The sequence below is a fragment of the Scardinius erythrophthalmus genome (genome assembly GCF_964197995.2).
Source record: "Scardinius erythrophthalmus genome assembly, chromosome: 19".
Taxonomy (NCBI): domain Eukaryota; kingdom Metazoa; phylum Chordata; class Actinopteri; order Cypriniformes; family Leuciscidae; genus Scardinius; species Scardinius erythrophthalmus.
In genome coordinates this window covers 35,589,303-35,602,392 of record NC_138239.1, presented here as the reverse complement: position 1 = coordinate 35,602,392, position 13,090 = coordinate 35,589,303, and the positions used below count along the sequence as shown (strand labels likewise).

General features: G+C 37.1%; 1 protein-coding gene across 3 annotated transcripts in view; it reads right to left on the bottom strand.

Annotated features, from left to right (window-relative positions):
• The window catches only part of paplna (papilin a, proteoglycan-like sulfated glycoprotein), a 51,048-nt gene extending 38,476 nt beyond the window's left edge, over nucleotides 1-12,572 (bottom strand). For all 3 annotated transcript variants that reach the window (XM_081394525.1, XM_081394527.1, XM_081394526.1), the window contains exons 1-8: nucleotides 12,475-12,572; nucleotides 8,741-8,782; nucleotides 8,580-8,655; nucleotides 7,019-7,122; nucleotides 4,061-4,121; nucleotides 3,266-3,368; nucleotides 1,285-1,415; nucleotides 64-187 (exon numbers count right to left, since the gene is read on the bottom strand). In XM_081394525.1, coding sequence (XP_081250651.1) covers nucleotides 64-187; nucleotides 1,285-1,415; nucleotides 3,266-3,368; nucleotides 4,061-4,121; nucleotides 7,019-7,122; nucleotides 8,580-8,630 — 574 coding nt within the window. In that variant the 5' untranslated portion in view covers nucleotides 8,631-8,655; nucleotides 8,741-8,782; nucleotides 12,475-12,572. The remainder of the gene's footprint in view (nucleotides 1-63; nucleotides 188-1,284; nucleotides 1,416-3,265; nucleotides 3,369-4,060; nucleotides 4,122-7,018; nucleotides 7,123-8,579; nucleotides 8,656-8,740; nucleotides 8,783-12,474) is intronic.
• Nucleotides 12,573-13,090: the final 518 nt, after the last annotated feature.

Sequence of the window (13,090 nt, the reverse complement as noted above, 5' to 3'; positions counted from 1 at the left end):
ACTACTTTTTTAGGCATATTTGTCCATATAGTTCCAAATGCATTGGGTCTTGGGTGAGTTTACCTTTGGGCAGGTTGCGCATTGAGAAACTGTTTTTGACTATATTGCATGACTGCCCATTCCCTCCACACTGTAAACAGGGGTCCTCCTCCTGGGGCGACTCCAGCATGTTATCACAGCCGAGACGCTGTGGGCAGACAAAGGACAAAGACAGAGCAATAGTTCTCAGAACACACCCTTCACAGTCCAGGCAAAATACAGGGACAGTGTTTTGAGGCTGCGCTTTTTAACAAAGATTCTATTGTTGAACTCCACGCCCATCTAGTTCACGAAGAAATCTCAAACAAGCAATTAAAGGCTCTTACGTTTTTTGAGGCAATAAAGAAAGTTCACGTTTTTACTGTTCCCTGTCTTCAGGGTTTAAAATTAATAAATAATTACAAATAAAATTAATACTATATGTCCATACAGAACAAATACAATCTCATTAACCACGCGCAAGAGCAGATCCATTTCCTCTCTGCAAATTCCGTCATGTAAATAGCGAATCTGCCATGGCGCGAGCACAACTGGCTTTTAAAGGGAATGGGAGATGAGACTCTGATTGGTTTATCACACGTTACGCCCAAAACACACCCATTACTCATTAAGAGAATAGTGACAACACTTTTAGACCTTGCACCGGGAGCGCCGACCATTTTTCCCGTCGTTAAACTAGCAAAAGGGGATTCAGACGCCCTAAGTGCACTTGCGCCGTGCGCTTTAGACCATGCGCTTAGATCGTTAAAATAGGGCCCTTTGTGTCACAAACTTGCGCTGTATCAATGCACGAAGACGATGGTTCAGAGTCTTAAACAGAGTTCAATAGTATCCACGATATATTCCAGGAGAATGGAGCAACACAGGTCAAACATAGACAACAACGGACAACTCCAAAGTAAAAAAAAAAACACTAGAACTTCTATACACTGGGTAGTGAAGTGAACACAGCTGAACCAAATGACAAAATCAGATGATTAACCATGACAAAAAAACTCCAACTCTAAACAAAGTCCAAACAGAACATAACTGTGACATTATGATAAACTAAAAACAAATTGACAAAAAAATAGATTTGGTTAGCACTCGGGTGAGTTGCCATTGTTATTACGCTTATTTTTGGCTCTTTGATGAATGGCTATTTTTCCTCTTGTGTAAGTCGCTTTTAATAAAAGTGTCTGTTAAATGCATGAATGTAAAAGTAAGCTGGTTGAAGTAAGTGTCCTGGAGGATTGCTGTGCTCACCTTGCAGAGCCCGTCCACACAGATGTGCTTTGCTCCAGGGCGGCAGGGTGTGCCGTCCACCACAGCCGACTTCTGGCGATAGAAGAAGTTCTCTCCTCTGGGAATGCAGTTCAACTCACAAGGATTCTCTCCTGATAGACGAAAGAAGATACAGCTTAACATCAGCACCGTCACCTGTACACAATACTTTCACAGAGCTAAAATGGTGACACTTTACAATAAGGTTCTTTAGTTAATGTATTTACTAACATGAACTAACAATGATCAATACATTTGTTACAGTATTTATTCATCTTTGTTAATGTTAGTTAATAAAAATCCAGCTGTTCATTGTTTGTTCATGTTAATTCACAGTGCATTAACTAATGTTAACAAACACAACCTTTGATTTTAATAATGTATTAGTAAATGTTGAAATTAATATTAACTAAGATTAATAAATGCAGAAGAAGTATTGTTCATTCTTAGTTCATGTTAACTAAAGAACCTTATTGTAAAGTGTTACCGCTAAAACATTACAAAGATAAAACACTATTTAGATCAATGTGTTCTTTAATAATGCAGACAAAATGCAACAAAAACTACGTCACATTCATTGTAAATGCTGTAGCATAAAAATCATGGAATATAGCACACATGTCATATGGGCTAGTTTTATATTAGTCATGCACTGAAATTTTGGCGGGCGAAAATGAATTTTCGGTTTCGGCTGAAATCACTGACCGAAATTATAATGTTTAATTAGTGCTTCTCTGATGGCGTGTTTTTCCTGTGTCAGTGTCTGTTTCGTGAACAACGTTGATGAGCTACAACAGCTAAACATGTCAGCTGTGTTAATGATATCGATTTCTCGCTTTTAAACGATCTTCATTTTGATGAACCGAGATCTAGTCAACGCTGTGTGAACAAAACTTCACACAAAAAAATTACATCCAATAATCAAAATAAGCTTTGTGCTTTGTTACTTTTTATAGAAAGGTTTTAGCTTTCTATGTCAATTCTGTCAATTTTATCACAAAATTCAACAATAAATGTAGTTTTGTGGCCCTTCAATGTGGTGAGAGATCGCTGTAGCGCCTCAGTTCAAGCGTTATGTGAACTTATCATCTACTCCTCTTTACTACTAGTTACAGCAGCAAATAAATATGAATGTACAACTTTACTGAAATGAATCATGTCTCATGTAATCGCTTAACAAGTGTTTCAACCACAGAACAACGTCAATAAAACAACTTGTAAACATTACGTCAAGCAATTACAGTTACATATTCATTATATTTTTACTTAAAGTTTCATAATTGAATGTATGCTGTGTAATTAAGTTTTAAAAAGTTTATATAAAACTGTCTTATGTGCAATTTAAATGTTTATATATGAAGAGTTCAGATGCAAAAGCCTCTAAGTGCCATCTGAAATTTTCTTCTAGAATGATCATTTTTTTCAAGCTCGTATATTTAAGTTCAGTAATTTCACTTAAATGACAATGAAAATAGGTTATATTTCAAAGTGCAAGTTTTTAAAAACGGTCTCTGTGAATCTCTGAAGATGATGACGTCATGCACATGCATATTACGTGTTCAATCTATAGTGTTTCATCGCCATCTAATGGCCTGGCAGCAGAATACAGCGTTTTTAGTCATTTTCGCTGATCCGTGTGAATGGCGATTTTTTAACAATAGTCGTCTGTACACGAAAACTCAAAGGAAAAACTTCTCAGTTTTAAGTATATCGTTGTCGTGTAAATGTACCCTAAACCTTATTTTCGGTTTTGGTTTTAGGATAAATGAAAATAAAATTTCGGTGCATCACTATTTTTTACGGTGCGTTTGCTGATTTACAGTGCCTGGTCACTGTATAATGTCATTATATGGAAAAAGCAAAAAGCAGGATGAACATCAAGTTGTACAATTTCCATAATTTAATTTTCATTTTCGTGAACTATCAGCCCTGACACACAAAATCACCTCCTGTCTGTACTTACCACCATAATATGGCAGCCATTTGTAGCGCTTTCCTTGAAAATCAGTGCCGTCGAACTGAGAGCACTGTTCTTCTCTGAAATCCCTGGAACCCTCGGGACAGTCCTGATAACTCAGATAATTCAGATCACATACACTACCATTCAAAGGTTTAGGGTCAGAAAGATTTTTCTTTAAAGAAATTAATACTTTTAATCAGCAAGCATGCATTATATTTATCAAAAATTAGAGTAAAGACATTTATAATTCTATTTCTATTTCAAATAAATGCATTTTTTTTTATCTTTCTAATTATCAAAGAATCCTTAAAAATAAAGAGTATCACAGTTTCCATAAAAAAAGAATGATAATTAAGCAGCACAACCGTTTTCAACATTGATAATAATCAGAAATATTTCTTGAACAGCAAATCATCATATTAGAGTGATTTCTGAAGGATCATGTGACACTGAAGACTTGAGTAATTTGATCACAGGAATAAATTACAGTTTACTAAATATTCACATAGAAAACAGTTATTTTAATTAGTAATAATATTTCACAATTTTACAGTTTTCTATGAAATAAATACAGCCTTGGTGAGCAGAATAGACTTTTTAAAAAAAATCTTACTGACCCCAAACTTTTGATCAATATAGTGTAAATATTAACGATGTCAAAAAACTAAACAAAAATCAATATACAATGCTAAATAAGATGCAATCCTCAAATATATCAATGCCATTAATTGATCGGGTATAAGCTTTAATTTCCTTCAGGCACAAGGGTCATTGAGCAGAAGAGCTTTCAGTGTGTACCTGGATATTACATGAGCGATAGGACTTATCTGGACCCACACAGCGGTGACCACCATCAGTCCTGTAGAGACAGATCCAATACAGATGACATGTTTTCACTCTTAGGGGGGAAACTGTATTGCAAGACAGTCTGATTAAACCTTCAAGTCTTCATAATATGCTTTAAATATGCTTATTCTCAATCTGGATAAATGCTGTCAGCTCATTTGTGTTGGTGTTTTACATTACTGTAGCTTAGCATGATAACTTTTTGATGGCCGATGCTGATTTCTTAGAGAGCAGGATGGTTACACTTTATTTCGATAGTCCACTTTAAACATTCTGCAAACTATAAGTAACTTTGCAACTACATGTCAACTTATTCTAGTAACCCTAACCCAACAGACTACGAACACTCTAATGAGAATTGTTTATTGTATATTAGTTGAAACAAAACCATGAAATATAAACAAAAAAGAACTGACGAGCACAAAATACATGGGTATAAATACACAAGGGCTATTAAGGAAACTAGAGACACCGGGGGATGATAACAGGCCGATTAACAGTGAACACTACAAAGGACTACAGAGATGGCACAGCATTGTCAAAATAAAAGTCCCGCTCACAACATTGTCGGCCAAGCAGAAAACATATCGGCTGATGCTGGTAATTAAAAATTTTAAAATATCAGTTGATAATATTGGCCTTGTCTATATATCACAACATGACAACAATACGGCCACAAAACGATGCACAATTTAAGTGAACTGCAGTCCTTCTGTAGTCAATAATTGAATCCCTTAAAATTAATCTTTGATCACCAAAATTAGATACTTAAATGTTTTTTTCCTTGAAAACAAAATTTGTCATGCCTTAAAATATCTTGAATGTAACTCGACACCCTTGCCTCATTTAGTATGCGCGGTTCTATGAATATGCAAATGAGCCCCGCCTCCACTCACTCAGTCAGCTCAGAGATCCACTGGTTGACGATCACACGTTGATCTGATTGGTTACAAGGTAGTTTGTGATGTCAGAAACACCAGCGATTTCACACCGTGTTTTTGAGACTGTCTTTGGTTCACTGCAGTTTTAAGGAGGAAATACTCAGCAATGGTGTCGACTTATGAATTTACACATGCTTTGTCTTATTAAAAACACCACATAGACACATAAACAACATTAAAAACTTGATTTTCACCACTTGAGTGAGCCAGACTCAAAATTCCTCATTTGGACTTTAAATGCCTTTAAAGTGTGAAAACACCCCACAATATCAAGTGTCTCATATTATAGACTTGTCTAAGGATGCATAAAAACACACACCCTCACTAAAGAAGCACACACCCACACAGACACACAAATGCACAGAGATCATAACAAGTGCTTATGGGTGTGTTGAGGGCTGATGCCTCAATCTCTTCCGAGACACAACAAGGTCGGCTTCACTACATCTCAAACTGTGTGTTTCAAAGAGGAGTCATCCTGTTCTTACGTACTCATACATAATAGCATTATTAATAAGTGGACACAGCTGCATGGAGTTTCCAGTATGTCTAGATGTTAAGTCAGCACATGACTGACAGTAATACTGCAAGAAAAAGGCAGGGTGTGGTGCCTGATTCATTCACCCGGCGAGACACTCGCACCAAGCTGGAAGAGAGATGTCTGAAAGTCCCAGAAAGATCGCCTGAGGGGGACGTTTTAGTCTTGAGCGAGAAGTGCATTTATGAGCTCAAATTTCTCGCGAGTTACTGAGTTCAATGTCAAAACTGTTTCTGGGAAATTCTGACTCTAGATTTCTCAATGCATCATGCATGCATAACAACTTCATTCAAACAAATCAGACAGAATAGATTCTGACTGGTAGGAACATGTTTGTATTGTTCAGTTTCTATAGGCATGGGCAATGTGCAAGGGTTTGTATTAGACCACAAAAGTATCATTTAACTAAATTTGGGCTGGGAAAATCATTTAAAGAGGAGTGGTAAGTTGATAGACAATCTGCCATGTTTTCATGAGCGCCATTCACAGAGTAAAATGCAAGTCAGAACAAGCAGACCAGATTCCAACACCCAGATTTATGGCCAAAGCTCTCAATGTCCTGTTGAAGACTTTCCCCAGCCAAGTCCCTATCGCTCAAACACATAATTATACAATGTAACACGTTCCACTTAAAGACGGTGCATACTTGACCTTGCATACTTGACTAAACCAGTGTGTGTGCCAAAGGAGACATAGCATGTTACTTTTGCAAGATGAACAGAGGATGAACTCTTCAAAATAAAGTGATTTTGCAGTGATTTCAAGCGTTTTGAGTTCCCTAAAGAATCTTTCAGTCAATTTTCCCTTAGTGTAAAGAATATTTTACTAATTTAAAGAAACTTTGTGCACTATAAAGAAACTTTTGTGGATTAGAAAGTTTCCATGAATGTTAAAGGTTCTTTATGGAAAGGTTAACTCTTTCCCTATCAGCGTATAATCTTTATTTACAACATTACTAAATGTATAACATACACATTTTTTATCAGTACCTGATTGTGCAAAAAACAAACAAACAAAAAAACATTTTGAACAAAAAAACTAAGAAAATCACATTTTTGTCCAAGACTTCATCCGGATTGGATTCAGAGCGATGATCAAAACATGAATTATCAGAGGTCGAGTACATCAACACATCAAAGCTTGCATAGTAATAAACCTCTTTGTGGGTTCAACATTTTTCTTAGTAAAGTTAGGCTATCTTGATTTATATGCTGTTGAATGTTTGCTGATCACATTAGCTTGAGTCTAAACAGCTCCTTCTGGTTTACGCAGATCTTATTCTTCGCTTGTTTTTGGATCCGGAGATGCTGAACTGTTTTAGGAGATCCACAACAGCGCCCCCTACCTTATAACACTGAACACACGGATTGCCAGAATAACTCACCAATGACAGTGAAGCGTTGTTTCGTAAAATGGTAAATGAAGACTCACCGCTGGGTTACACATGTCCTGGTCCTCGCGGTCACCCCCCCGCCACAGCTGCGACTGCATTCACCGTACGGACTCCACTCAGCCCAGTAGTCATCAGTGGGTTGCTATTAACAGTGGGGAAATCATATGTTTCTATCAAATAACATAAGACGGTAAAGTTGCAATGAAATAGAAGTACAGATACAGATACCGACACCGCAATCTTGAGCATCTGCTGATATTTATGCATATCTGATAGTATTTATACCACATTAACTTTATAGAATATTTATACCACATTAACTGCATACTACTTCATTATAAATGAAAAAAAAGTGTGTGTACCTACTTAACTATATTTTGGGGACAAATTTTTAACCAGAGGTGACCAAAACCTGACACAATCTCCAAAAACCTCCCTTTAGGGACATCCTCAAATCTGGTATAAAAATAATCTGGTAAATATACGTAAAATCTAAAAATAAAATGTCAATGTAAGTTTAGACATACTGCTACATCTGTTAAAACCATGATTTTAAAAACTGCAATTAAAAATTACTATTTGTGTCCAACGTACTTCAAAATGCATGAACATAATTGTATGCACTATAAAAAAACGTTTCTCTTTAAATGTATGGTACAGATTTTTGATAAGACAGCAGACATGATAGATTAAAAAATAAATAGGCTACATATTGATTATCTTTTATTTCGCAAAACTATCATTGTATGAAAGGTTTCAGTACAGAGCAGCACAAAAGTGTGTGTACATTTAAATGCAAATGAGCTGCTGATCCCCACCCCCTTTCCAGAAGAGGGCGGAGCCTTTACAGCTCATGCTTCGGATACACCGACAACAACAAAACTGGGGAATCTCACACAGCTAAAATGTAAAAAATGGTCAGTGTTCAGCCTTATATGTTCAAACCGGAGTCGGACACTGATAGACTGAGAGACTCCGGATGAAGTTACTGAATGGTTAGTTGATGAATTTCTGTAGTTGTTGCGGAGTTAACTTGTCGATTAGCATGTTCCATCATGATCATCTGTAAACCGTTGTACAGGGGCTCATGTGGGAACTTACCTAAATTCTTCGGCACATTCCCTTCATAAATAAAATGAATCCACAGTGTCTTCAGAGGCTCAGATGCTGGGAGTCTCTGGAGACTCTTATGTTCATTTGTACATCCAAAAACAGAACATTTGTAAAGTTCATGTGCGTAGACCTTATCAATAGGCGCTATAGCAAGGATACAAACATGGTGGCTATATGCGTCTCACTCACACGGCTACTACTGTGACGCCCGCCCCTAAATCTGGAACAGTGTATTTTCTTCTGATTTATGTGGATTGAAAAGGAGTGTGTTAATTTTTACCATTATAGGCTGGTTGTTTACACATGTAAAAGTGAATTTTGCATAATAAGTCCCCTTTAAAGTAGATAGGGTTTGTTCTCTTACACCATGTATGAGTTTTCCTTTACAATTTTCTGTTTCAGGGTTCATAGCTGTAATCTACTTTACAAGTCTGATTTATTGGCTGAATCACCATTGGTTATAGTGTACTGCAGTATTTCACTCACCGTAAAAGCAGAGACCAGTAACAGCTGCAGACACACCACGACCGACAGCATCCTGATCGCTCGATATCACTCCTCACTGAAGGGTACAGCACACAGCAGATCTGCTGAAAACACTCCGGTGACATGCAATATCAGGCCCACATGACAAGTGTAAAACATACCTGTTTTTTGCCAATTCAATGCTCACACACACAGACAACGTCCTGAAACAGACAATGGTGTGTGTTAGTTTTTTGTTGATTTAAAAAAAAAGCCCCTGAAGCTGTGCATGCTCAAACAGACAAGACACATCCCCTCGTCTGAAAACGTGAATTATGAAAAACGTTATTAGGAACGCCTGCCAAACAGCCCCTTTAAAGCGTTATTTGACATTTAACATTTGCACAAACACTAAACGACACACTGCCAAACTTTCAAGTCATTCCAAACACAACATTCACACAGAAACAAATAAAACATGTGCTGTAAAATTGGCTCAAAATATCAAACATGTTTCATATCCTCCAACTGGATTGATTCAATCTGAAGTAAAAAAAATCTGCCTATCATACACACATTTCTTGTGTAATTGGACAACTCCGATTTCCCAAAGTCTGTAGACTGGCTCTGAAATTTGGCAACTAGAGTTGACTTTAACAGACTGTACTCTCTTAAAAATAAAGGTTCTTTATTGCCATTGATGGTTCCATTGAGAACCTTTAATATCTTTCCATTGCACAAAAGGTTCTTTAAAGTGGAGAAAGGTTCTTCAGATTGTAAAAATGTTCTTCACACTAAGAAAAAAATGGTTCTTTTAAAAGCCCACTGGAATGCCTTGAAACGTGCAGCGTTTTTCAATGTGGTGATGTCATTTCCACTGAAACAGGAAGACAGGGCGAGACATATTGAGCAGCCCCTCCCCTTTTTAAAAATACCCAATCAAATTTTGCTGATATCACAGCGTTTGACAGCTTCATGGGGGTCTAACAATATATCATGTCACAATATATCGCAATACAAAAATGCAACAATATGTATCGTGGATAGTTCACCCAAAATAAAAATGAATGTGTGAGAAAAAAATTCAAGTTTAGTGTCAGTACTACATTAAACTACTATATATAATGTTGAATATAATGTATAATAATGCAATGGGGGAATATTTGTGGGTCCTGATGATGCCAAATGTCTGATGTTACCAGTAAAAAGTGTCCTACATTATTTTAAATATATCTAGTCAGTGACAGAGATCAAGCATATTCATCTACAATAATTGTGTTTTCAGCTTCAGAATCATGAATATTGTTATTCTGGTGTCTCTATTGTCCTGTGCTTTGGGTTTCAGCACCAAGTCAGAATATTCATTTACACACACAATGCAATACCAGATTTAGCATTTTAATCAACACCACATTTTTTGTTAACCTTTTATCATATGTCTTGGAGTATCGCAATAATATAGTGTCGTGAGTTCAGTATCGTGATATGTATCGAATCGTGACATGAGGGCATCGTTACACCCCTACAGCTTCATGACAGCCACAGTGTAATAGATTCCCCTTTTAGTTTAATATGAAGCTGTTACTAAAGCAAAACAGGGAACATAATCATGCCAAAGATGTGTAGTTTGAAAAGTGTGTAATTGATGTTGTTGACTCTTCAGTTAGCGTGACACTAACATGAAACCAGACTTTATTTGCACCAGTGGAAAGCATATTTACCCTGGCCAAATCGTTCCCTATGCCCTATATAGTGCACTAGGTGCCATTCACCATGTAGAAAATAGTAAATGTGTGAAAGTGACCGATTTCAGCTTCAGCGTCTATTTAGAATGTAGGGGGCGGAGCTTCAGATTCTAGAGAGCATTTGATTGGACAGAAAATCATTGATCCATATCGGCTGAAGTCAGAGACTGTAAGTTTTGACCGCTTATATCTTCTAAATGTGAATTTTGTCATTGTTTTGGAGCACACTGGCTTATATTTATAAACTCAAGGCTAACATATTCATACTAAAATACAAAAAACTTGGGGACTTTAAGAACTGCTCACAGAAAGGTTCTTTTGAGGAACCAAAAATGGTTCTTGTATTGGCTCTGATCGGCCACTGGCCAATGTTGGGCTATGGGAGAGCGCCTGTCGGGCTAGTTTTTTTTGCAATGGGTTCCACATGTCGGCTCTATTCGGGCTCCGGCGGTGACAGTTTGGCCGATTCAGCATGTTGAACCCACGTCCTGATTAACAGTTCAGAATGGCCAATGAGAATAAAGGAGAAAGGGATCAAAGCAAGCAAAGAGGTCAAGAGGGCACAGACAGGAGGCTGTTCTAATTTTATCTTTTCTTACCTGAACATTCCAATACACAAATATTTAACAACATAAGCCACCTGGAATTAATTTTGGTAATGGTGTTTTTGGAATTTGGAATTGCGCCTGGAATTATGTTGCAATACGGCATTGCTGTGAAATCCCCTTTTCGGTAACGTTTATTTTTAAGAGTGTAAATTCGCATAAGTGTATTCCAGTCATCAGAATTACTGTAAAAAATCCTATTCAAACACTGATTAGAACTGAAGCAGCAAACAGAATGCAGTTTTGATGGGTGTATTGATTATTTTAATGGTATTGAGCACATTGCGTATCAGATTATATGATGCACATGGTAACCAAGCCTTAGGCACCAACAACCTTGTTATTGAAATTGTAATTGAAGCGCTTGCATGACTGTCATGCAAAATGTATGACACTACCAGACTTTCAGAGGCTAAGATTTATTGTGATCGCAATTAATCAGTGAACATAACACCAAGTGCAAAGACTCAAATCTGTCTCAGATGGCTAATCATCGTTTCAGCTCAACTTTAGTTTATTTTACAAAAATATGTCCAATCAGTTGAGAAAAAACATATACTCTACATATCAAAAACAGATTCGATTCAATTCAATTCAGTGCCTAAATTCCTCTCCCAATCAATCAAATTCAAATTCATCATCTTGTGTTTACTTGGATGTCACCCAAATGTCAATTCTTAATTTCTGGATTTGTGTGATGTTGCAGTGATTGAGTTCACCGAGGTTTGTTTGCAGGATCAGTGCTGAATGTGTGGCACTTTTGTTTGGAGAAAATGACAGCAACTGTCAGCAAAAAGTAAAAGCTTTTTAATATCCACCAACTCAGCAATGCCAATATACGTTCAACTTCTGAGTAATCAAGAAAGCCTCGCATAAAGCATGTTCTAACAGCCTGAAACAAGCTACAAATGTTCTTTAATATGAGAAAGCTGCCAGAGCATGCTGCCACCTGCCAACACCGCTTCAACATGGGATTTCTGAACTGAAGAAGCCAAAGGTGGTTGTAATATGTCCCATTAACACACCATAGTCATTATGTAGGCTACTGTCAAAACTCCATAGACTACAGCCAAAATATACCACAAAAAAAAAAATACAAAAAAATTGACTGACATGACAGGACGATATACTACACTGCATCTAAAACTAAACAGCATGTTGTTAATTAAATCATTTAAATAAAATAAACATCACATGACTACTTAAGGTAACAAAGGGTGGTTAAAATAATGCGAAGTAACAAAAACATTAATAAAATATATAAAACGTATTTCTGATTTATCTGAACTTGCTTAGTTTCGTTTAATATGTCATCAGTTACTATTCACTTTCATTACAGTGTCTGTACGTTTGTTATTTTTCTGTAAAAATGACCTCCAAATGACCGAATCCATACAGATAAAGAGAACTGATAAGACTCGTTTTAATCAATAATCCAGCCACAGTTAAACAGGATCCCACACTAATCACTTGATAAACTGTTTCAGCGAGAACGTCAAGAACTTTTTGTCTCACACAGAAAACGCATTGAAAGAAATGAATAGTAGGCTAAGTCATATAACTCACTTTTTCCAGCTGTCGAAAGAAAACAGAGTTGATGTTCGCATCTCACGTTAATGAATCTGCTCTCTCTCTCTCTCTCTCTCTCTCTCTCTCTCTCTCTCTCTCTCTCTCTCTCTCTCTCTCTCTCTCTTCTCTCTTTCTCTCTCTGAAGCGCGTGAGAAGACTGGTGTTAAATGTCCTCAGTGAGTCACACACACACACACACACACACACACACACACACACACTCTCTCTCTCTCTCTCTCTCTCTCTCTCTCTCTCTCTCTCTCTCTCACACACACACACACACACACAGAAAACAAAAATACTATGATAACTAAATGCCATATAGACCTATTTTATGGTTTGAGAAGACACCATACTGTTATTCTATTTAAACGTATTGTAATGATTATGATTCGATGGATGGTGCGTGACGTCATTGTTACGGACAAACACGGAAGGATTTATGGTTTCTGGAACACCTGTGGACGATGAACGATAATTGGGGACTTTTAAAATGGGGGTTGTCGGACACTGAAGAGGGAAAGAGACTGATAAACTGTGTTTTTAACCTGCTGGGTTCACAAAGGGGATCTGTGGCGTTCGTGGTTGGCTAGCACCACCGGCGTGAAGAAAA